The 26742-nt window shown below is 44.5% G+C and overlaps 1 protein-coding gene across 1 annotated transcript in view; it reads right to left on the bottom strand.

The window, feature by feature from the left end:
• Window positions 1-4887: 4887 nt before the first annotated feature.
• The window catches only part of LOC124545896, a 159471-nt gene continuing 137616 nt past the window's right edge, over window positions 4888-26742 (bottom strand). Inside the window, exon 3 of the mRNA XM_047124855.1 lies at window positions 4888-6267. Coding sequence (XP_046980811.1) covers window positions 4888-6267 — 1380 coding nt within the window. The remainder of the gene's footprint in view (window positions 6268-26742) is intronic.

The raw sequence follows: 26742 nt of genomic DNA, 5'->3' as shown, positions 1-26742 counted from the left end.
CGAAATCAGCGGCGATGCGTGAAAATGTGTGCCGGATCGGGACTCGAACCCGGGGTCTCCTGCGTAGCAGAGAGTTGCGTTAGTCACTACATCATCCAGACACGATGTGCCTGTGCAGACTATCTCTTCATGCTCTCTAATCGACCCACATTCCCACCCAGCGCCACCTGTCCCCGTACGTGTCCTCCATAGTCGCCTCCTATTTTTGTACGCCATCGTTCATATGAGGCTTATTTGTTAATTATATTTCTGTCACGACAGCCAGCGGGCCGGGCATTAATTTTGCTTACTAGTCTCATTATTTAATTTAATTATAGGGCTCTTGCTGTACTGTTTATGCACTGGGGATCGAATGTTACAGGAATGTGACTTGGGCTGTGGTATGGCTGATGCCGTGACTTGGGCTGTGGTATGGCTGATGCTTCATGGCCGGGGGGCGGATGAGTATTTGCATGTGAATTGTTTTTAACGTTTGTTTAAGTTTCTGTGACAGAATGTCATTTCCAGCTGCGAGAGAAACAAAATGTATCTGCCTGCGAGAATACAACATGAAATGGGCCCTGATTTACAATCTTTCTAAAAATGTGCAAACGGCTAAATCCTAAACTTTCCATTCATCTATTTAATTTAACAATGTGGTCCCTGTGCGTTAATGATCTGCCTGATTCTGCTGTTCCTGGAATGGTCCCTGCGCTTTTTCGTAGCAGACTGATCCTGAAATGGAAATATCTTACTTCGCAATGTAATTGCTTGTAAATGCGGTACTTGCTGCTCCGTGTGCGCCGAGTGCAAAATTCTGACTGCAGTAGCAGAGGGCTTAACGCAATGTTCCAGGCAGCAAGTAAACTGTTCTATACTAACCACAGAGTGAGACACTTTTCAAATAATCTGACTTGGATCGAGGATGTGGACACTACTCTTAGGCGAAATATTTCTTTAAGAAAATGTATTTAAATTACCTGACTTATTACTGCTTGTATGAAGTTCATGTTAGAATACTCATTAGCACAGACAAAGGGTAACATTGATACCAAACTCTTACTCTCAGAAATGTTAGACAGGTCATTAATAAACATGAAAAAATATCTTACAGTGAAAAGTCTTTTATGAAAAATCTAAAATTCCCTGATAATGGATGTCTCATTTAACAGTGACTCTAATCACGTGTGACTGCAGTGGCACTAAATAAAATTATTACTTTCATTCCTCTTCATACTCTTTTCTAATCACATTACATCTCATTTCATTCTAGGCTATTAATCAAATCATTCTCCTATATTTTATAATACTGAAATACATCTACATCTACGTGATTACTCTCCTATTCACAATAAAGTGCCTGGCAGAGGGTTCAATGAACCACCTTCATGCTGTCTCTCTACCGTTCCATTCTCGAAAGGCACACGGGAAAAACGTGCACTTAAATTTTTCCGTGCGAGCCTTTCTCTTATTTTATCGTGATGATCATTTCTCCTTGTGTAGGTGGGTGCCAACAGAATGTTTTCACAATAGGAGGAGAAAAATGGTAATTGAAATTTCATGAGAAGATCCCGTCGCAACGAAAAACGCCTTTGTTTTAATGATTGCCACTCCAATTCACGTATCATGTCTGTGACACTATCTCCCCTATTTCGCGATAATACAAAACGAGCTGCCCTTATTTGTACTTTTTCGATGTCATCCGTCAGTCCCACCTGATGCGGATCCCACACCGCACAGCAGTACTCCAGAACAGGCCGGACAAGTGTAGTGTAAGCAGTCTCTTTGGTAGACCTGTTGCACCTTCTAAGTGTTCTGCCAATGAATCGCAGTCTTTGGTTTGCTCTAGCCACAATATTATCTATGTGATCGTTCCAATTTAGGTTATTTGTAATTGTAATCCCTAAGTATTTAGTTGAATTTACAGCCCTCATATTTGTGTGACTTATCGTGTAATCGAAATTTAGCTGATTTCCTTTAGTACTCATGTGAATAACTTCGCACTTTTCTTTATTCAGGGTCAATTGCCACTTTTCGCACCATACAGATATCTAAAGCATTTTGCAAGTCGTTTTGATCATCTGATGACTTTACAAGACGGTAAATGATAGCGTCATCTGCAAACAATCTAAGACGGTTACTCAGATTGTCTCCTACGTCGCTAATATAGATCAGGAACAATAGAGGGCCTGTAACACTTCCTTGGGGAACGCCGGATATTACTTCTGTTTCACTCGATTACTCTCCGTCTATTACTACGACCTGTGACCTTTCTGACAGGAAATCACGAATCCAGTCGCACAACTGAGGCGATACTCCGCAGGCACTTAGTTTGATTAGAAGACGCTTGTGAGGAACGGTAGCGAAAGCCTTCTGGATATCTAAAAGTATGGAATCAATTTGACATCCCCTGTCGATAGCACTTATTACTTCATGAGTATAAAGAGCTAGTTGTGTTCCGCAAGAACGATATTTTCTGAATCCGTGCTGACTATATGTCAATAAATCGTTTTCTTCTAGGTACTTCACAACGTTCGAATACAGTATATGTTCTAAAACCCTACTGCAAATCGACGTTTGTGATATAGGCCTGTAATTCGGCGGATTACTCCTACTTCCCTTTTTGGGTATTGGTGTGACTTCAGCAATTTTACAGTCTTTAGATGCGTGTCTTTCTGTGAGCGAGTGGTTGTATATAATTGCTAAATATGGAGCTATGTTACCGGCATACTCTGAGAGGAACCTGACACGTATACAATCTGGACCAGAGGCCTTGCCTTTACTAAGTGATTTAATACAAATCATTTCATTTGAACACAGATGCACTTAGCTTTACGCCTACATTGCCACGGGTCCTCTACCTAATCGGCGTCTGTCTCACTACTCTTCTGGCGACAGAACTCTCGCTCTCTTCATCTCTAAGCAGCGATGACAATACAAGCTCATCTTCCAGCGACAAGCTACTCTGACCAAAGACTGCGCACAAATAAGAAGCGACTCAGAATTGTGTCTTAGGGTCTGAGACATCCAAAGTACACTACTGGCCATTAAAATTGCTATACCAAGAAGAAATTCAAATGATACACGGGTATTGATTTGACAAATATATTATACTAGAACTGACATGTGATTACATATTCACGCAATTTGGGTGCAGAGATCCTGAGAAATCAGTATCCAGAACAACCACGTCTGGCCCTAATAACGGCCTTGATACGCCTGGGAATTGAGTCAATAAGAGCTTGGATGACGTGTACAGGTACAGCTGCCCATGAAGCTTCAATACGATACCACAGTTCATCAAGAGCAGTGACTGGCGTATTGTGACGAGCCAGTTGCTCGGCCACCATTGACCAAACGTTTTCAATTGGTGAGAGATCTGAAGAATGTGCTGGCCAGGGCAGCAGTCGAACATTTTCTGTATCCAGAAACGCCCGTACAGGACCTGCAACATGCGGTCGTGCTTTATCCTGCTGAAATGTAGGGTTTCGCAGGGATCGAATGAAGGGTAGAGCCACGGGTCGTAACACTTCTGAAATGTAACGTCCACTGTTCAAAGTGGCGTCAGTGCGAACAAGAAGTGACCGAGACGTGTAACAAATGGCACCCCAAACCGTCATGCCGGGTGATACGCCAGTATGGCGATGACGAATACTCGCTTCCAATGTGCGTTCACCGCGATGTCGCCAAACACGTATGCGACCATCATGATGCTGTAAGCAGAACCTGGATTCATCCGAAAAAATGACGTTTTGCCATTCGTGCACCCAGGTTCGTCGTTCAGTACACCATCGCAGGCGCTCCTGTCTGTGATGCAGCGTCAAGGGTAGCCGCAACCATGGTATCCGAGCTGATAGTTCATGCTGCTACAGACGTCGCCGAACTGCTCGTGCAGATGGTTGTTGTCTTGCAAACGTCCCCATCTGCTGACTCAGGGATCGAGACGTGGCTGCACGATCCGTTACAGCCATGTGGATAAGATGCCTGTCATCTCGACTGCTAGCGATACGAGGCCGTTGGGATCCAGCACGGCGTTCCGTATTACCCTCCTGAACCCACCGATTCCATATTCTGCTAACAGTGATTGGATCTCGACCAACGTGAGCAGCAATGTCGCGATGCGATAAACCGCAATAGCGATAGGTTATAATCCGACGTTTATCAAAGTCGGAAACGTGATAGTACGCATTTCTCCTCCTTACACGAGGCATCACAAAAACGTTTCACCTGGCAACGCCAGTCAAATGCTGTTTGTGTATGAGATATCGGTTGGAAACTTTCCTCATGTCAGTGTCGCCACCGGCGCCAACCATGTGTGAATGCTCTGAAAAGCTAATGATTTGCATATCACAGCATCTTCTTCCTGTCGGTTAGATTTCGCGTCTGTAGCACGTTATCTTCGGGGTGTGGCAATTTTAATGGCCAGTAGTGTATGTACAAATTCCAGAAATACAAATAACATATTCCCGTGTTTCCACTGCAAGGAACCCGCGCCAGGCCATCCTACTTTAGGTCTTCCAACGAAATCGCTTCAGGCAAATGCCGGGATTGTTCCTTTGAAAGGGCACGGCCGACTTCCTTTGCTAATCCATAGGACTGATGTCCTCGCTGTTTGGTCCCCCCCCCCCCCCTTCCCTTCCACCGCAAAATAAACCGACCAATCAATTGCTTGAGACGACATCATTACAACGGCGACAAGAGGTCGCGATCACCGACGTCATCGCGCGTGGAACTGGAGCGAGGGAGGAGGAGGAGGAGGAGGAGGAGGAGGAGGAGGACGTGGGGGAGGAGGGATGGCGGGGAGTGTTGAATAGAGAGTTGGACAGGTAGCCGACACGGATGCCTGAAGAGAACTGAGGGAAAGGCTTCGGCGGCGTTGCTGGCGGGAAGGAGACGGGAACTGGTCGCTTAATGAATGGCGGCGGTGCGGCGTGCCGTGGCGTTCCAGGCTGCGGCGGGCGGGCAGCCGGCAGCCAGACGCGCCGAGCCGGCTGTGGGCCGGTCGATAGCCGGCGGGGCTGCGAGCCGGGCGCGTGGGTGCGCGGGACCCGGCCCGGCCACTGTGCGGCGCGGCGTAGGGGGCCTGCCCGTAGACTGCCTGCAGACGGCGTGTACACTGCCTGTAGACAGCGTGTAGAACCCAGGGAGAGCCGTGCGGCGCGGCGTAGAGGGCCCGCCCGTAGACTGCCTGTAGACGGCGTGTAGACTGCCTGTAGGCAGTTTGTAGAACCCAGGCAGAGTCGTGCGGCGCGGTGTAGAGGGCCTGCCCGTAGACTGCCTGTAGACGGCGTGTAGACTGCCTGTAGGCAGTTTGTAGAACCCAGGCAGAGTCGTGCGGCGCGGTGTAGAGGGCCTGCCCGTAGACTGCCTGTAGACGGCGTGTAGACTGCCTGTAGGCAGTTTGTAGAACCCAGGCAGAGACGTGCGGCGCGGCGTAGAGGGCCTGCCCGTAGACTGCTTGTAGACGGCGTGTAGACTGCCTATAGACAGCGTGTAGAACCCAGGGAGAGCCGTGCGGCGCGGTGTAGGGGGCCCGTCCGTTGACTGCCTGTAGACGGCGTGTAGACTGCCTGTAGGCAGTTTGTAGAACCCAGGCAGAGACGTGCGGCGCGGCGTAGAGGGCCTGCCCGTAGACTGCCTGTAGACGGCGTGTAGACTGCCTGTGGGCAGTTTGTACAACCCAGGGAGAGCCGTGCGGCGCGGTGTAGGGGGCCCGTCCGTTGACTGCCTGTAGACGGCGTGTAGACTGCCTATAGACAGCGTGTAGAACTCAGGGAGAGCCGTGCGGTGTGGCGTAGGGGTCCTGCCCGTAGACTGCCAGTAGACGGCATGTAGACTGCCTGTAGACAGCGTGTAGAACCCAGGAATGGCCGTGCGGTGCGGCGTAGAGGGCCTGCCCATAGACTGCCTATAGACGGTGTGTAGACTGCCTGTAGACAGCGTGTAGAACCCAGGGAGAGCCGTGCGGCGCGGCGTAGGGGGCCCATCCGTAGACTGCCTGTAGACGGCGTGTAGACTGCCTGTAGACAGCGTGTAGAACCCAGCCGCGCGGCGCGGCGTAGAGGGCCTCCCCGTCGACTGCCTGAAGACGGCGTGTAGACTGCCTGTAGACAGCGTGTAGAACCCAGCCGTGCGGCGCGGTGTAGAGGGCCTGCCCGTAGACTGCCTGTATACGGCGTGTAGACTGCCTGTAGACAGCGTGTAGAACCCAGGGAGAGCCAAGACAGGGGGAGCTGGGGCACGGTACACGACAGTGCCGATCTGGTGTCCAGTGGAAGTCGCAATACCCTGACGAAGAAAGTAATCGTAGCAACAGAAAGGTTGTGAGACAGGTGTTACGATTAATCAAGGAAAACCCCCAGTTGGGAAACGGGGCCAAAATTAGTTGTATATTGTCGAGTTGAAATTTACAATTTCTTTATAGATTACTTCAACCATTAAAAGTCATTTCTTTATCTTTTGACCAGGAGCAGATCCAAAAAAGCTAGTTGGCATAAGTGCCTTTTCAAAAAAATTTACCTTGCAGTTAACCGCCAAGCCATTTTACTTAAAACCGACTTTGATAAAACATTTGATAACAAATAAAAATTTTCCATGTTGTTGTTTTTGTTGTGGTCTTCAGTCCTGAGACTGGTTTGATGCAGCTCTCCATGCTACTCTATTCTGTGCAAGCTGCTTCATCTCCCAGTACCTGCTGCAACCTACATCCTTCTGAATCTGCTTAGTGTATACATATCTTGGTCTCCCTATTCTATTTTTACCCTGCACGCTGCCCTCCAATACTAAATTGGTGATCCCTCGATGTCTCAGAACATTTCCTACCAACCGATCCCTTCTTCTAGTCAAATTGTGCCACAAGCTCCTCTTCTCCCCAATTCTATTCAATACCTCCTCATTAGTTATGTGATCTACCCATCTAATCTTCAGCATTCTTCTGTAGCACCACATTTCGAAAGCTTCTAGGCTCTTCTTGTCGAAATTACTTATTGTCCACGTTTCACTTCCATACATGGCTACACTCCATACAAATATTTTCAGAAACGACTTCCTGAAATTTAAATCTATACTCGATGTTAACAAATTTCTCTTCTTCAGAAACGCTTTCCTTACCATTGCCAGTCTAATTTTGTATCCTCTCTACTTACGACCATCATCAGTTATTTTGCTCCCCAAATAGCAAAACTGCTTTACTACTTTAAGTGTCTTGAATATCTACTCCGTACTTTTCTTTTGTTTTCTTCACTGCTTGCTCAATATACGGATTGAATAACACTGCTTTCCTTTCATACCCCTTGACCCTTATAACTGCCATCTGCTTTCTGTACAAATTGTAAATAGCCTTTCGCTCCCTGTATTTTACCCCTGCCACTTTCAGAATTTGAAAGAGAGTATTCCAGTCAACATTGTCAAAAGCTTTCTCTAAGTCTACAAATGCTAGAAACGTAGGTTTGCCTTTCCTTAATCTTTCTTGTAAGATAAGTCGTAGGGTCAGTATTGCCTCACGTTTTCCAACATTTCTCCGCAATCCAAACTCATCTTCTCCGAGGTGGGCTTCTACCAGTTTTTCCATTCGTCTGTAAAGAACTCGCGTTAGTATTTTGCAGCTGTGACTTATTAAACTGACAGTTCGGTAATTTTCACATCTGTCAACACCTGCTTTCTTTGGGATTGGAATTGTTATATTTTATTGAAGTCTAAGGGTATTCCGCCTGTCTCATACATCTTGCTCACCAGATGGTAGAGTTTTGTCAGGACTGGCTCCCTCAAGGCTGTCAGTAGTTCTAATGGAATGTTGTCTACTCCGGGGGCCATATGCCTGCCCAAAAATACACTTCCTCCCATGCAGTACTAATAAGAAGCCAAAAGATCACTGCCTATAATTACACCGCCGACCGGTGTGGCCGTGCTTTAGTCTGGAACCGCGCGACCGCTACGGTCGCAGGGTCAAATCCTGCCTCGGGCAGTGATGTGTGTGATGTCCTTGGGTTAGTTAGGTTTATGTAGTTCTAAGATCTAGGGTACTGATGACCTCAGATGTAAAGTCCCATAGTGCTCAGAGCCATACGAACCATATAATTAACCCGGCGACAGGGACAGGAAATCCGAACACAGGAGGCCACAAGGCAGAAAAAATCTAATCTAAAACATTAATCACTCCCCAAAAATACACTTCCTACCGGGCAGTACTAAAAAGAAGCGGAAAAGATCACTGTCTATAAATACACCGGCGACAGGGACAGGAAACCCGAACGCAGGAGGCCACAAGGTGGAAAAGACGCTGGTTTCACAAACCAAAATTCTTCAGTTAACATCTAAACCCTTAACCAACTTAACTTGCAGTTTATCAGAGGAAAGGCCGGTGAACTCCGATGCAAAGGTTCCTCACACCCGACCGTGTACATGTCGCCAGCGTGCCCAACTGGGCACAGTCACACAGCCACGCGCTCTGTCACCGGAGCCCCCGTCTTCTCTGCACGCACGGCGGCGAAATACCACTCCTCAGGTTAGGCGAGTTACTACCCCATCATTCCCGCCTCCAGACGGCAAATTTAAAGACATCCGTTGCCTCTCCCACCAAGTAGTGACTCGGAACCACAGCCGTGGCCCCCGGGTGCTCACAGCAAGAGCTTACAGCCTTGTCCAGTCAACTCGTCCCACTTGTCTCGCACTGCCAGGATAGACCACGCGGCTTCTCGGAACAACAGCCAACTGTCCACCGCCACGCCACGCCGCGGTCTCTCCGTCCGACAATCTCTAATTCCCTATTTTAAAAACCGACCGACAGACTCGTCATCGCTAGGCAACCAACCAACCATCCCCCCAACGATCTTATTCCCTTACACAAGGCTAACAGGAAGCAACGACTCGAAGATCGATAAGACCAGACACGCCACAAGAGGGGAATCTCAACAGAATCGTACGCAGCATAACGATAAATATGAACGAATCAATTAACGATGGAATGGAAGGACTCAGGACAATCTTTACAGCGCGATATATGTTGAGAGCCGACACACGGCTCAGGTTGAAATTCCGGGAATATATTCGTCTGCGTGACATATTTTAGTGAATATCGTTGCAACATCACAGGTTAATGTAAACGTGAGATAAGCCTTCGCAAATGTGAAATGAACATTTTCAGTAGGTGACTATTAACAGACGTCGAGTAATGTACAAGAGGCATCTTTGACCATCAGCTGCTTTTTCATTAAAATTCAAATATCGAGCAGTTTCCGTCGCAGACCATCTACACGGATTAGGGCTAAAACAGATTAAACCACAACATCACACCTGTCATTACGTAAATAATGGATACGTCTCATATGTACAGTATGCCATGAATTCTATTGTAGCACACAGGGCTCTTGAAGGCAACCGCGCTAAAGCTGCTTCACAGAGGAAGACTGCACTGTAGTTCCCTCTCTAGACTGTCGCACAGATAACAAAATGGTAGATATCGAAATAGAGGACAGAGGGAAAGAGAAACAATTAAAATCGCTTAAAAGAGGAAAGGCCGCGGGACCTGATGGGATACCAGTTCGATTTTACACAGATTACGCCAAGGAACTTCCCGCTGTTCTTGCTGCGGTGTACCGTAGGTGTCCAGAAGAGCGTAGCGTTCCAAAGGATTGGTAAAGGGCACAGGTCATTCCCGTTTTTAAGAAGGGACGTCAAACAGATGTGCAGAACTATAGACCTATATCTCTACCGTCGATCAGTTGTAGAATTTTGGAACACGTATTATGTTCGAATACAATGACTGTTCTGGTGTCTAGAAATCTACTCTGTAGGAATCAGCACGGGCTTCGAAAAAGACGATCGTGTGAAACCCAGCTCGCGCTACTCGTCCACGAGACTCAGAGGGCCATACACACGGGTTCCCAAGTAGAAGCCGTTTTTCTTGACTTCCGCAAGGCGTTCGATTCATTTCCCCACAGTCGTCTAATGAACAAAGTAAGAGCATATGGTCTAACTGACCAATTGTGTGATTGGATTGAAGAGTTCTTAGATAACAGAACGCAGCATGTCATTCTCAATGGAGAGAAGTCTTCCGAAGTAAGAGTGATTTCAGGTGTGCCGCAGGGGAGTGTCGTAGGACCGTTGCTATTCGCATTATATATAAATGACCTTGTGGATAACATCGGAAGTTCACTGATGCATTTTGCGGATGATGCCGTGATATATCGAGAGGTTGTAACAATGGAAAATTGTACTGAAATGCAGGTGGATCTGCAGCGAATTGACGCATGGTGCAGGGAATGGCAATTGAATCTCAATATAGATAAGTGTCATGTGCTGCAAATACATAGAAAGATCCCTTATCATTTAGCTGCAATATAGCAGCTCAGCAACTGGAAGCAGTTAATTCCATAAATTATCTGGGAGTAGGCATTAGGAGTGATTTAATATGGAATGATCATATAAAGTTGATCGTCGGTAAAGCAGATGCCAGACTGAGATTCGTTAGAAGAGTCCTACGGAAATGCAATCCGAAAACAATGGAAGTAGGTTACAGTACACTTGTTCGCCCACTGCTTGAATATTGCTCACCAGTGTGGGATCCGTACCAGATAGGGTTGATAGATGAGATAGAGAAGATCCAACTAAGAGCAGCGCGCTTTGTTACAGGATCATTTGGTAATCGCGAAACCGTTACGGAGATGATAGATAAATTCCAGTGGAAGACTTTGCAGGAGAGACGCTCAGTAGCTCGGTACGGGCTTTTGTTGAAGTTTCGAGAACATACCTTCACCGAGGAGTCAAGCAGTATATTGCTCCCTCCTACGTATGTCTCTCGAAGAGACCATGAGGATAAAATCAGAGAGATTAAAGCCCACACAGAGCCATACCGACAATCTTTCTTTCCACGGGCAATAAGAGACTGCAATAGATGGGAGAACCGATAGAGGTACTCAAAGTGCCCTCCGCCACACACCACCAGGTGGCTTGCGGAGTATGGATGTAGATGTACATGTAGAGTAGACTTGTGTAGGCCGGCCGATGTGGCCGTTCGGTTCTAGGCGCTTCAGTCTGGAACCGCGCGACCGCTACGGTCGCAGGTTCGAGTCTTGCCTCGGGCATGGCTGTGTGTGATGTCGTTAGGTTAGTTAAGTTTCAGTAGTTCTAAGTTCTAGGGGACTGATGACGTCAGATGTTAAGTCCCACAGTGTTCAGAGCCATTTGACATGTGTAAGGAGAGCAGTGCTGAAAAGGCACCTCGGTATTGCTCTCTTTAGGGAGTCATTAGTATGGTTGCCGTCAAGAGTCCTGCCTGCTGTACTCGAATTCATAGCATGCTCTACAAATAAGTCGTGCCCATTATTTACGTAATGGCGGCTGTGTTGTTGTGGCTTAAACTGTTTTAACCCTAATCCGTGAAGATGGGCTGTGACGGAAACCGCTCGATATTTGGGTTTCAAATTAAAAAGCAGCTGATGCTCGAACAAGCATTTGATACAAATGTGAAATACTGGTGCACTAAAAACCAGTGTAACAGCCGAAATGTTGAAAGCAAGCATGCAGACGTGCATGCATCGAGTTGTACAGATGCCGGATGTCAGTTAGTGGGACGGAGTTCCATGCCTGTTGCACTCGGTCGGTCAGCACAGGGACGCATGATACTGTAGGTGCATGACGCAGGAGTCCTCGTCAGATGATGCTCGATTGGAGACATATCTGGTGAACAGCGGTATGTCAGCGAGCGTTGTAAATCGTATCAAGTTAAAATTTATGTTGGAAAACAACCCGCTTTGATGCTGTTCATGAAAGGCAGCACAACATGTGGAATGAACAGACTGACGTACAGGTTTGCAGTCAGTGTGCGTGTGATATATACTAGAGTGCTCCTGCTGTCATATTAAATTGCACACCCCAGACCTTAACTGTAGGTGTAGGTCCACTGTGTGTTGCATGCAGACACGTTGGTTGCAGGCACTCAGCTAGACTCCTCCTAACCAACACACGGCCATCACTGGCACCTAGGCAGAACCAGCGCTCGTCAGAACAAACAGACCTCCATCCCAATTATGCCTGACACAACTGAAGTCGCTAATGGGGGTGGTTTTGTGTCAGTGGAATGCACACTGCAGCGCGTCTAGCTCGGAGCTGTCCTTGTAATAACCGATTTGTAACAGTTGTGTTACAGTGGTGGCAACTGCTGCTCAGGTTGCTACAGGAGATGAAGTACAATGTGCCAGAGCCGTACGCCGAATACAATGGTCTCCCTTATCGGTCCGTCTGGAGCCCAGTCATCTTGCAACCGTACATTCTCGTAGCCAGCGCCGCCAGCAATCATGTACAGTGGCTACATTCCTGTCAAGTGTTTCTGTAGTATCGCAAAAGGACCATTCAGCTACTCGCAGCCGTATTACAAGAACTCGTTCAAACTGAGCGAGCTATTAATAATGTCGTCTTTATTGCCTTAATGGCATTCTTGACTAACATCAGCTCACCACGTCCAGTCTCAAAAGCAACTGACCTTTACAGCGTGCATTTAGAGCAAACCTGATTTTCTACTAGCGTCGCTCTTATCCGACTGATGCCAAATTCGGATATACATCATCTTTCAGATGTAGAAACACGCCTACCAACTTTAATTTACGTCGCACAGCTCCTTCTTGCTGCTGCGATGTTTTTTTTCCCGTCAGGGTATTTCGATGTCTATCATATGGCTTGCTCGCAACGCATCTGTTCTCCCAGGTGCCCCCGGTGCTTTACAAAGACGATCATTGCTTGAAAAGACTAGACGGCTAGTCCTAAGATTCGCTCAGCAATGACGTTAATAAGAAAAAATTGTATTTACTCAACAGTGGAAAGCAGGATTCTCAACCTGTGGGGCGCCCCCCCCCCCCTTAATTATGTATGCGGACATTTCATCCATAATGGAAACCGAGAATCTCGATCACTTTTGCCTGGTATCTACTCTGATACTCGCAAGATATTGGTCTCAGGGATCCAAAGACTATCGAGAATCTTGCACTTTAAACTTGGAAGTCGGGCATCAGATGACAAATGGAATATTTTTTGATGTCATATAATTAAAATTTAAGTTTTTCAGATTATTGTTTCTTTACTTGTACCGTGAAACCCTGATTCTTGCGAAATTTCGTGATACTACGTCACCGGGAAGTACCCCATATGTTTTAATGAGTGAGAATACGAGTATCAAAATATGTTACATGACTGGCTGTATCATTTGACTGCAATGACTTAGAAGCTAACGTTAATTGCACCACCAAGGGTCCATATACCTTGGTATGTGATATAAATTTTAGCTTGGTACCTCTATCCGTTTCTGAGAAAAAGGGGTGTTAACATGAAAGAGAGTGGTGTACTTACAAATTAACAATTTTCCGAATTTTTTTCTTTGTTTACACTGTAAAATCTTCCTTCCTCTCAAATTTCATGATTATGGACTACGGAGAGATACCCTACAGATTTTGGTGTGTTAATTTGCAAGTATCAAAAAATGTGACATACACTACTGGCCATTAAAATTTGAACACCAAGAAGAAATGCAGATGATAAACGGCTACTCATTGGACAAATATATTATACTAGAACTGACATGTGATTACATTTTCACGCAATTTGGGTGCATACATCCTGAGAAATCAGTACCCAGAACAACCACCTCTGGCCGTAATAACGGCCTTGATACGCCTGGCCATTGAGTCAAACAGAGCTTGGATGGCGTGTACAGGTACAGCTGCCCATGCAGCTTCAATGCGATACCACAATTCATGAAGAGAAGTGACTGGCGTATTGTGACGAGTCAGTTGCTCGGCCACCATTGACCAGACGTTTTCAATTGGTGAGAGATCTGGAGAAAGTGCTGGACAGGGCAGCAGTCGAACATTTTCTGTATCGAAAAACGCCCGTACAGGACCTGAAACATGCGGTCGTGCATTATCCTGCTGAAATGTAGTGTTTCGCTGGGATCGAATGAGGGGTAGAGCCACGGGGTGTAACACGTCTCAAATGTAACATCCACTCTTCAAAGGGCCGTCAATGCGAACAAGAGGTGACCGAGACGTGTAACCAACGTCACCCGATACCATCACGCCGGATGATACGCCAGTATGGCGATGACGAATACACGCTTCCAATGTGCGTTCACCGCGATGTCGCCAAACACGGATGCGACCATCATGATGCTGTAAACAGAACCTCGATTCATCCGAAAAAACGACGTTTTGCCATTCGTGCACTCAGGTTCGTCGTCGAATACACCATCGCAGGCGCTCGTGTCTATGATGAAGCGTCAAGGGTAACCGCAGCCATGGTCTCCGAGCTGATAGACCATGCTGCAGCAAACGTCGTCGAACTGTTCGTGCCGATGGTTGTTGTCTTGCAAACGTCCCCATCTGTTGACTCAGTGAGCGAGACGTGGTTGCACAATTCGTTACAGCCATGCGGATAAAGTGTCTGTCATCCCGACTGCTAGTGATACGAGGCCGTTGGGATCCAGCACGGCGTTCCGTATTGCCCTCCTGAACCCACCGATTCCATCTTCTGCTAACAGTCATTGGATCTCCACCAACGCGAGCAGCAATGTCGTGATACGATAAACCGCAATCGCGATAGGCTACAATCCGACGTTTATCAACGTCGGAATCGTGATGGTACGCATTTCTCCTCCTTACACGAGGCATCACAACAACATTTCACCAGGCAACGCCGCTCAACTGCAGTTTGTGTATGACAAATCGGTTGGAAACTTTCCTCATGTCAGCGCGTTGTAGGTGTAGCCAACGGCGCCAACCTTGTGTGAATGCTCTGAAAAGCTAATCATTTGCATATCACAGCATCTTCTTTCTGTCGGTTAAATTTCGCGTCTGTAGCACGTCATCTGCGTGGTGTAGCAATTTTAATGGCCAGTAGTGTAATGGTCCTTATCTTTTGCTGCGTTGACTTACAAGTGTACATTTATGACATTGCCAAGGAATTATAGACCTTAGCACGAAAATTCAACTTGACGCGTCTAGCCGTTCTTTCGAAAAAGGGGACGTGACAGACGGATGGACAAACAGACTGACAGTCACGTAAAAAAGACCAAAATTTTTTGTATGATATAGTTACAAATCAATAATTTTCAGATTTTTTTCCAGTAGTTGTGCAGTGGAATCTTTCTTCTTGCCAAATTTCATTATTATAGACTAACGGGAAGTATCATACACGTTTCGATAAATGAATTTGCAAGAATCAAAATAAGTAACACAAATGGCCGTATCCTTTGACAGCATTCATTTAGATGTTTAAATTTATTAGGGACGATAGAATTTAGTCTTTTGCATAAATTTTAATTTGGTATGTGCACATGTGCCTCAGAAAAATGGGTCTTAACGAAGTGACGGACAGACAGAGAGTCTGAAAACAGGTGACAAATTTTTTTTCGTGTGATGCAATTACAAATTAACAATTTTCGGAGGTTTTACTTTGGTTGTACTGTGAGATCTTACTTTTTGCCAAATATGATGAATCTAGCTGAACCGAAAGTACAATATAGGTTTTTATGAGTAGAGTTTTGCGAGTATCTAAAACGTGGCATGAACGGTCGTCTCTCTTGATTGCAGTGACATGGACGCTTCACTTTTATACATCGCCAAGGGATCGTAGACCTTAATAAGTGACAGACATTACAACCTGATACGTATACCCATTTCTGAGAAACAGCGTTTTTAACTATCGCACAGACAGGCACATACATAACAAAGGGATTCTGTAAGGTTCCGATTTTCCAAATCATGTACAGGACCCTAAAACATGAATTCAAAAACCGATTAATTTCCCGAATGACAAGAAATACAAAGTACATGTTGATAAAATAATACTTTAACATTTGTAAAATAAAGAACAAAATACTTCAGTCATAGTCGCGATTTTATTTAAATCCACGATGCATTTCGGGTCTCGAGGACTCATCTTCCGGTACTCTGACAGTCTACATCAACTTCCTTTCCCAATGTAGGTTAACTTTTATCCTGGACCAGTAAATGAACCTCAGAGTTCACAAAGCATCGTGCGGTAAAGTCAAATCACGATTGTGACTGAAGGCAGGTTTTCTTTACTTTACTGAAATAATACAGTCACGGAAGAAACACTACCAGCAATGAATACATTAAAACATTAACATTCACATGTACCCCAATATTAAGGGCTTATATATGGGGCTATGTCAGTACTGCACAGTGGATTTAATTTAAATCAAGACCTGGCTAGAAGAGGTTAGTTTTGACTTGCATTCATTGAAACTTTCACATTTTGTTCAAAATAGTACTTATGAATGTGCAGTGCAGTACTGTGGAAGCAGGCAGCGTGTAAATACAGCTGTGTATTTTAACAATAATTCCCATCCCCTTGTGTTCTTTGTCATAATCAGTTTCGCGGGAATTCGTTCGCGTCGAGGCAACCAGCTCCGCCCTTCGCATACGTCTCAGGTTACCAGTATATTCCTCCTCTCACATCCTCGTATCCTCGTACCCCAAACCACTCGTGCTTCTTCTCCTTTGCACCCTCTGTTCCGCTGAGATAATCCATCAACTTTTTATGCGCTACCTCTAACACAGACAGTAATAGAGCGTTATCGGTTCTCGTTTTATCAATGTAACGTATTGTTGTTGCGAAATAGCCCTACACTTACTTATTCTTGGTAATCTGTAAGATTTGTAACTTTGTAGCTTTAGTACATATATTGTCATTGATTGAGGAAAGGGCGATGGGTGAATGGAAGGGGTGTGTGGGGCGGGAGGAGTGAGATAAAATTTTAATTTGTAAGATCTTTCACGAACACTGAAAGGTTGAAAAACTGCTTTACAGAGCGTACAAGGGCAGCGATCTGTCCGGTGTTTGATCAGATGTAGATGTTCAGCACGTTGTCGCTCGGCCACTTTTCGTAGATTCCCGTCGAGTACTTGACATACAGAAGACAAAATGTTGTGCTGAATAATTCAGACAGTGTACGAAAGGTAGAAAATTTTAGTGACTGGAATAAAATAACAAAGGGAGTCCCACAACGTTCAGGTTTCAGTCGACTCCTATTCTTAACAGAACCGGCTTTTCCCAGATGCAATGTGTCACCGGCACACTAAGTTTTTACAGACGGATTGAAATATGCAATTAATAGACCACTTCATAAGAATGTTGACAAGACCAACTTAAACAGTTGTTATCCAATTCCATTATTGGCATCTTTTTCCAAAACGTTAAAAAAATGTATTCAAGAGTAATCGCGCAGTTGGGTGGACACAATAACACAGTTGTGATTCCATGAAGGTTGTTCGACTAAGATTGTTATTTATACATTCACATATCAAATAGTACAACCCTTAAATAATAATGTATCGTCAGCTGGTGTCTTTTGTGATCTCGACAAGGCCTCTGGAGATCTCAATACTCTCCTAGAAAAACGGAAGCTCCATAGCTTTGCGCACAGCTGCTTTAAATCGTACTTGATCCTTTATTGTGTGATTATATGATAGCGGAACAAACACTGGCAGCAGTTACTTCTGTAAAATATCTGGGAGTATGCGTGCGGAACGATTTGAAGTGGAACGATCATATAAAATTAGTTGTTGGTAAGGCGGGTGCCAGGTTGAGATTCATTGGGAGAGTCCTTAGAGAATGTAGTCCATCAACAAAGGAGGTGTCTTACACAACACTCTTTCGACCTATACTTGAGTATTGGTCATCAGCGTGGGATCCGTACCAGGTCGGGTTGACAGAGGAGATAGAGAAGATCCAAAGAAAAGCGGCGCGTTTCGTCACAGGGTTATTTGGTAAGCGTGATAGCGTTACGGAGATGTTTAGCAAACTCAAGTGGCAGACTCTGCAAGAGAGGCGCTCTGCATCGCGGTGTAGCTTGCTGCCCAGGTTTCGAGAGGGTGCGTTTCTGGATGAGGTATCGAATAAATTGCTTCCCCTTCTTATACCTCCCGAGGAGATCACGAATGCAAAATTAGAGAGATTGGAGCGCGCACGGAGGCTTTCCGGCAGTCGTTCTTCCCGCGAACCATACGCGACTGCAACAGGAAAGGGAGGTAATGACAGTGGCACGTGAAGTGCCCTCCGCCACACACCGTTGGGTGGCTTGCGGAGTATAAATATAGATATAGATGTAGACAAACAAAGGCCAAAATTTGTGCTGAATAATTAAGACAATGTCAGAAAGGTAGAAAATTATAGTGACTGGGGTAAAATCACAAAAGGAGTCCCTTAGTGTTCAATTATGGGTCCACTCCTATTCCTCATATATGTGAATGATATTCCACTTAAAATTGAACGAGCAAAATTGATACTATTTGCAGACTAGGGTTATTACAAATCCCATTAGAGAGAAAGCAGCACAAGAGTTAGTAAAGTATATTGTACGAAGAATTATTAAGTGATTCTCTAAAAATGGACACTCGCAAAATCTTGAAAAAGAAAAGAAAACAACACTACATTAAGTTCTGTAGAAGAAATAGAATCATACAAACAAATGATGTAGCATATGGGCAGGAGTCAGTAAGTAGGGCAGAATGCTCAAGATCAGACTGACGTACAAATCAGCAGTGAGGGCGCATTGAGTAACCAGGAGGGTGCGCCTGCTGTCATACGAAATCGCACCCCAGACCACAACTCAAAGTATAGGTCCAGTGTGTCTAAAACGCAGACAGGTTGGTTGCAGGCAGTCTACTGGGCTCCTCTACGGCAACCACTGGCACCGAGACAGAACCAGCTTTCATGAGAAAACTCAACAGCCTTCAACCCTGCCCTCCAATGAGCTCTCGATTGATACGACTCAAGTCGCAAATTGTGGTGGTTTGGGGTCGGTGGAATTCACGCAACCAGCTGCCTGGCTCTAAGCTGTCCTTCAAGTAACCGACTTGTAACTGTTCATTGTGTCACTGGGGTTCCAACTGCTGTTCAGATTGCTACAGGAAATGCCGTACAATGTACCAGAGCCATACGCCGAACACAATGATCTCCCTTCTAGGTATTGCCAAGTGGTCGTCCGGAGCCCAGTCATCTTGCGGTCGTACATTCTCGTGATCAGTGCCGCCAGCAATCATGTACAGTGGCTACATTCCTGTCAAGTCTTTCTGTAGTGTCGCTTTACACGACCTCGTTCAAACTCAGTGACGTGTTGATAATGGCGTCTTTACCGCCTTAATGGCACTGTTGACTAACATCAACTCACCACCTCCAATCTCAAAGGTAACTAAAGCTCAAAGTCGTTACAGTGTGTATTAAAATGCAAACTTGATTTGAATCCTCATAATGGCGCTACTAGCCCCACTCTGATGTGACTGATACGAAAAGGACATAGATACCATCTTTCGGTTGTAGAAACACGTCTACCAACTTTCATTTATGTTTCGCAACTCTTCGGTGTTGCGATGTTTTTCTCTGTGTAATTCTGCCTCTCACTGCTCGGCATTTATCCCGTCAGCAGCGGCGAGTACACATCCCCGTTAACAAGGATCGTGCAAGGCAGGGCTTCGCGTGAGTAACTACGTTAGTACTCGCCTACAGACATTTCGAAGAGCTGCGCAAAATGTAAACCATCACATCTGACGTGTAACGTCGAGAGCTGACTGTGATTAATACCGCTAATTGTATGTTGAAACTGGCTAGAGTGGCACGCGAGATTCGAATATTTCGGCCGTGTTAGCGGGTGGGATATCTGCAGCACTAAGCAGTTTCGAGAGTGGCAGTTCCGATCGCTATCAACATACACTTCACCGAAAAGCAGAGCTGTCTCCTTCTTAGACAAACAGTCCATGCAACGATAGAATGATAACGTGAGAGAAAATGTTAAGCATTTCAAAAGGAGCTCCGAAGTCTAAACAGTCTTTGTACACATGGTAACAAATCTTCATGTTACTATAGTATCAAGGGTGACTAACATTAATCAGAATGGACAAAAACATTAAATATGCATTATCATCTAACACATACTTGACTGATTCGGTATGCAGTTCTACCGAAACGCATAAATTTGATTAATGATATAAATTTTCTTCTCACGTGTCAATAAAATGTTCTTTTGCTCTATTGTACCCAGTTCTATAAATTTGTATTTCAATACCATCTCAATATTTTTCAATGAAAAACTGGTCCAACATGACTCTGACTACGCGGTATGGCGACAGTAGTGATAAAGGCGGAAAGATTTTTATTATTACAAAGTATAAGACAGTATATAAATTAAAGGAACATCGCTATTAATGTGTAATGAACAGGTTATTGTGTTGAAAATTAATGTAACTACAAATCAGATTTCTTCATGTTAATACCAGTTATACACTCATTTTACTCCCATCATAAAGGTTGATAGTTATTGAACTATATGGAAGAAACTTAAATTAATTACAAACTGCTGTGTGCACACACTTTATTTAACACGTGAACGTCACACAGATATTTGGATTTAGGTTACGACATGTTCGATACGGCTGCCATCACTGGCGTTGATGTGACGCTGACGAATAGCGAAATTCTGCATGACCCGCTGAAGTGTCGGAACATCGACGCTATCGATGACCTCCTGAGTGGGTGTTTTCAGCTCAGCAATGGTTTGGTGTTATTGCTGTAAGCCTTGTGTTTAGTATAGCCCCAAAAAAAGAAGTCACATGTCTTCAGATCTGGAGAATATGGCGGCCAGTCGAAGCCCATACCAGTGGCCTCTGGGTATCCCAGAGCCACAATACGGTCCCCTGGGTGCTTCTCCAGGATATGAAACACTCTCCTGCTTCGATAGGGTCAAGCTCGGTCTTGCATGAACCACCTCTTGTCGAAATCAGGATCACTGTGGATAGTGGGGATGAAATCATCTTCCAAAACCTTCAGATACCGTTTGGTTGTCACTGTGCAATCAAAGAATATCGCACCGATTACTTCGTGACTGGACATTGCACACTACATAGTCACCCATTGAGGATGAAGAGATCTCTCAATCGCGAAATGCGTATTCTCAGTCCACGAAATGCACCAATTTTGCTTATTGAACGAACCCATCGAAATGAGAGTTCCTTCGTCGCTAAACCAAACGGCATTCACATCAAAATCCTGTTTGTCAATTCTGTGGACAAAAGTGTTGGCGAAACACATCCACTGTTCCATGGGCTTGGCGATTAATGGCTAACGGGTTTGAATTTTGTATGGGAAGAGATGCAGTTGTTCAACAACTATTTGTCACAGTGTCTCCCGGTTGATTCCCACCTGTTGCGCTGCTCGTCTGATCGAGTTCCTGGGGCTGGTCTGAAACACAGTACGTGTCGTCTAGATGTCTTCAGGCGTTTTCACCCTTTTTAGATGGCCGACATTGCCAACGCTGTCATCTCAAACTTGAAAATGTAGTTCTTGATTGTTAGGACACTTGGACCAGTTGTCTTGAGCTTGAACTCAGTTGCAAAGTTCCTTTGAGCCGCAGTTGGGCTGTTGTTGCTCGCACAGTAGGCCTTCACAAGCGCTATACTCTCAGGCACGCTGTACCGTGATAATTTTCACGTGCAAATGGCCGACAACAACAAGACACGTGCGCATGTGCATAGTAATTCCCATCATCCCCGCCCCCAACGGCTAACAGTGCTAACGCAAACCGTTCAGAAGTTATGATGATTTAATTTCATACAGTTCAATAATTATTACGCCACAATGTGTGATATTTGCAAAGTACATCCTAGCACATGAGAACACTGTGCCGCACTTCCTTTGGATGGTTTCATCTGTTGCTTTAAACGTGCTTGTTACGCCTTCTTGTCAACCAAAATATATTTCATAGATGAGTCAGTTAAAATAATAGCACATTGCATACTGTGACTCTTCCGTGGTCACCGAGCGAGGTAGCACAACAGTTAGCCACTGTATTCCCATTCGGGAGGCCGTCAACAGTTGTCGGCAGACTCAGCAGCAACAGCGAAGTAACAGATTTTGTGACGTTTTACGAGCTCCGAACCAGGAGCGAATTATATACTTTCATCTGTGTGCTTTGGAAGTTTAGTTTATGAATTTCTGTGTATTAATTTAATATTTAATACACACAGTTCTCGCGTTTTCGTTAGCATCGGAGAGTAAAACGATTTTGTGACATTTTACAGATTCCTAACCAGGAGCGAATTGTTTACCTCCACTTGTGTGTCTTGGTAGCTTCGTTTTTGAATCTCTGCGGGTTAATCTAACAAATCATTTTCGTCACTGTCTGCAGTAGAGTTATGCAGTACGTGTCGATAGTTGTTGGTTTGTCCGTGTAGGGTAGTTTCTCACGGTCTTTAGTATGTATATGGACTGTGATTGCTGTGCGTGGATGCGAACCGAGTTGGTGACACTCCGCTCTCAGCTCCAGGCTGTGCTGGCGTCGGTTACACAGCTTGAGGCTGCTGTGGATGAACATCACTGTTGCGGGCCTGCCATGGGTATCCAACGGACGTCCAACATGACCCAAGAGTCTGCCGATCAGTTCACACCAGTGGCCAGTTTAGTTATTGCTCGCACTGAGGTTAACTCCTCACCGATGATCCAGTTGGAGGTCGCCTTGGGGCGTGCCAGGCTGCGAAGACTTCCCAGGCGGCAAAGGTAAAGCCTCCCCAGCTTGACAAACAGGTTCCAGGCGCTGTCTGTGGCTGACATTGTCCCTCAGCTGAATTCAGTATCTTGTCCTGTTTCAGAGGGAACCTCTCAGCCTGTAAGATTCGGGAAATCACAGACGGTGGGATTATTAGTGGTTGGGCACTCCAGTGTTAGGCACATTGTGGGGCCCCTTAGGGACATGGCTCTCAAGGGTGGGGGGGAAGAAATCCAGTTTGCACTCTGCGTGTGTACTGCATGGAGTTATTCCAAATGTGGAACGGATCCTTCTGGATCCATGAGGACTACAGGGTGCCGCAGACTGCAGGTGGTGGTTCACGTCGGTACCAATGATGTGTGTCACTTTTCACTGGAAGAGGTTCTTTCTGGTATCGAGTTGCTATCACAAATGCTAAAGGCTGCTAATCGTGCCTGAGATGAAAGGAGAGCTCACCATTTGCCGCATAGTCGAAAGAACCGATTGCGAACCTCTAGTACAGAGGCGAATGGAAGATCAGAATCAGAGGCTCGTATGCTTCTGCGACCGTGTAGACTACAGATTCGTCGACTTGCACCATGCGATGGAAAGGTTTCCGGTTCCGCTAAATTGGGCAGAAGTCCATTACTCACAGGATACTGAAAACAGATACGTTCAGCCGAAAGTTTTAGGAAGGACCTAAATGTGTTAAAAAAGGATACGCTAAACACAGTTGGTGGTGGCGTGTTTGCTTCTGTTGCAAGTAGTTTATCTTGTAGCGACATTGAAGTAGATAGTTCCTATGAGTTAGTGTAGGTACACGTCATTCCTGGAAACCGGAATAAAATAATAATTTGATCAATTCACCTACCTCCCAACTCACATGATGCAATTTATGGAAGGTTCAAAGAAAACTTGAATCTCCTTTCAAACACGTACCCGACTCATTCAGTTACAGTTGGTGATGACTTCAATTTACCCTTGGGAGAAAGTAAATGTTTAAATAATAAAGCGTCATCCGAAATTGTGCTAAAATCATTCCCTGAAAATTATTTAGAATATGTAGATTATGAGCCCAGACGAATACAGGGATTAGTGAACACAGGGTTCTCGTGGCGAGACTCAGTACCGTAAATCCCAAATTCTCAAAAAATAAACAAGAAACATATCTATCGAAAAAAAGCAGATAAAAATTCATTCGACGCCTTCCTAAGAGACAGTCTCCACTCCTTGCAAAATAACAGAGTAAGTGTAGACCAGTTAAGGCTTGAATTCAAAGAAATAGTATTTACAGCAATTGAGACACTTATACTAAATAAAATAATAAACAACGGCACTGATCCCCCATGGTACACAAAAGAGGTCTGACCACTGTTGCAGAAACCACGCAAAAAGCATGCCAAATTTAAACGAATGCGAAATTCCCAAGCTTGGTAATCTCTTACACAAACTCGAAATTTAGCACTTACTCGAATGCGAGATGCTTATGACAGTGTCCACAACGAAACCTTATCTGGAAAACTGGCAGAAAAATCGAAAGAGATTTTCTGTGTATGTGAAGTACGCTTATAACACTAACGTGCCGAGAAAACCGCTAATGTTACCCTCTGAAACGATTTCGAAGTTCGACCGCGTGTGAGTCTAATGGTCAAGGAATCGGACTATAATTTCGAATCTGGTGAAATTGACAGAAAAACCAAACGGGCTTTAACCCTGTGAGTTAACGAAAGTGGTAAAATCGTAAAGGAATGAAAAAATGAACGGTCAACAGCCCAATTGGGCACATTAATTTTGAAATATCTGTTAGATAAACCTGAATATTAGTTGTTGAAGTTGAGATTTCCCTTTGAATAGCAAAGAAGATACAAACTGACACAGTGTTCTCTGTACTATGTGTAGCAGCCGTTGCAAGAACACACTGAGCAGTAAATTATGAGGAGCAAATTTGCGCAGAACTCATACTAATGACGACCTCACTCAAGAACATTACTTAACCAAATACTGAAACGTCACTGCATGAAGTACAAAACTAATTTTGGACACGAGGGTGCGGCGCGTCACGTTTCTTTTTACCGCCCTACCAATGTCCAGCGGTGTTCATTTGTCTAGCTAAAAAAAAATGGTTCAAATGGCTCTGAGCACTATGGGACTCAACTGCTGAGGTCATTAGTCCCCTAGAACTTAGAACTAGTTAAACCTAACTAACCTAAGGACATCACAAACATCCATGCCCGAGGCAGGACTCGAACCTGCGACCGTAATGGTCTCGCGGTTCCAGACTGCAGCGCCTTTAACCGCACGGCCACTTCGGCCGGCGTCTAGCTAAAAGCTGTAGTAGAAAATACTAGACCACTACTGTCTATTGCAGGTCGCAACTTACATAGAATTGTCCGGTGAACGGGATGTGGCCAGCTACTGAAATAAAAGTTTTAACTTGGCAATGTAAATTTTCAGGTGTATTTTTACGATAAAGATCACAGTTAATACTGCCAAGTCCGTACTAAGTGACTACGCAATGTAAAGCTCCCACGCACACCACAATCACACACGTAGCCAGTTTATGGAATTTTCACCCGTTACCGAAGTTAATAGAGTTCACTGGATCGTTTAGTTATGAAAATGCTCGCTCAAATGTTGTGCACTCTGCTCTACACGTAATACCTGTTCCAGTCTTAGGCCGCACAACACGCCACGCGGTTTTAACTAACAGTCAAAAGCAATAATTTTGATATTCCGTCCGAAATTCCACACGACTTCCACTATACCGTTCACTTAAATACACTTTGTACTACTTCGAGAACTCGTAATAGGCATTTTTCCGCGATTTTACAGTACTGTCGTCGGAGCTGCTTTCAGTGAGATGTTACTAGTTCGAACACTCAGCGCCGACTTACCTAGATCACACTAAAGGCTTTGTTCCCAGCATAGATTGGCGCGAGCCTGCATTTTTCTGATTGGCTGATATCACAAACAACAAATCAGGTTGCAGTATTATCCCGCGCTATCTCGCAATTTACTTCAATGACCAATCATAGTAAAACATTTCTTTCTATGGCAATTGCTAAATAAATAAATTTAGAAAAGTATCAAATATAAAATTACTCCTTCCGAAATTACCGATTAATTTGTGTTCTACTCGCGATTTATTAGTACCATAAACTGACTGCACATTTAACTATAGTAAATCCCCTGTATAGTTTAACTAATACTTCGTGAATAAACAAAACAATTTTCATTTACTTCTGTTCTTCTTCACTCATACAACACTCACACTGCTAATTACTACACATATAAAACAATTATAATTGTGCAAATACATTAAATATTAAGCAAACATAACTTTACAACATTGTTTTGACTACGACTGCTAGCACTGTCCATCAACTGCTGTCCTCTGCCGCCTACTAGTACAACTACGTGCAGCTCTGTGACTCAGGTCCATGTCAGCTGGTGACATCTGTCGATGACTCATGCCTATAACGATATCGTCCTAACAAGTGACAGGAGCGATGCGAAGGCGCTACGCCTCAAGGGGATTCTATCTTGACTGACATGAGAAACACAAATAAAGATGAATAACATCTTTAATACACTGTTTAAGCTCATCTGCATATAGCAGTTTTCCTTAGTAACAGTAACAGTCAAATTTTTTTCTTAATAGGTGGAGAAAATGATGACTACCCATAAACTAGTGTAGTTTCACTAGTCAAAGATGATTGGTTATTGCAATAATAAAGACTAACTCTAAAAGCTAATCATTCACTTAAATTATTTTGCAAGGCAATAAGATACAATAATGGGCTTCATTAACGTCGAAAAGGTACCTTTCATGATGGTTACCAAAACTACCCTTTCTTTGAAAATGTGCATAATTTTACTTCTATCAGTACTACCATAAATCTGTCCATTAAAGATTTATATGTACTTGAACATTAGTTACCTGCGAAGTAGGTATTCTTTGCAATATTATTTACACAATCTTGCACTGTAATACTACAAAAATGTATTTCATAATAAACTAAGCATACCTTAACAAAAGCCTATCCAATTTCACTTTTGTGGTTTCAGCTTTTTAATAAGTAAGATTTTGACCTTACTATTAATCGATTTTTGAATTTTTGTACTTAGTGTTCCCACCTTAACAATTTCACTTGGAGTAGTTCATTAACAAAGCATCCAAATGTTACTCTTACTTTAAATTGTACTACTGCTTTTGCTTAAAACAAAAAATCATTTTT

The sequence above is a fragment of the Schistocerca americana genome, chromosome 8, assembly GCF_021461395.2.
Source record: "Schistocerca americana isolate TAMUIC-IGC-003095 chromosome 8, iqSchAmer2.1, whole genome shotgun sequence".
Taxonomy (NCBI): domain Eukaryota; kingdom Metazoa; phylum Arthropoda; class Insecta; order Orthoptera; family Acrididae; genus Schistocerca; species Schistocerca americana.
This window is presented reverse-complemented; position numbering and strand designations above follow the sequence as displayed.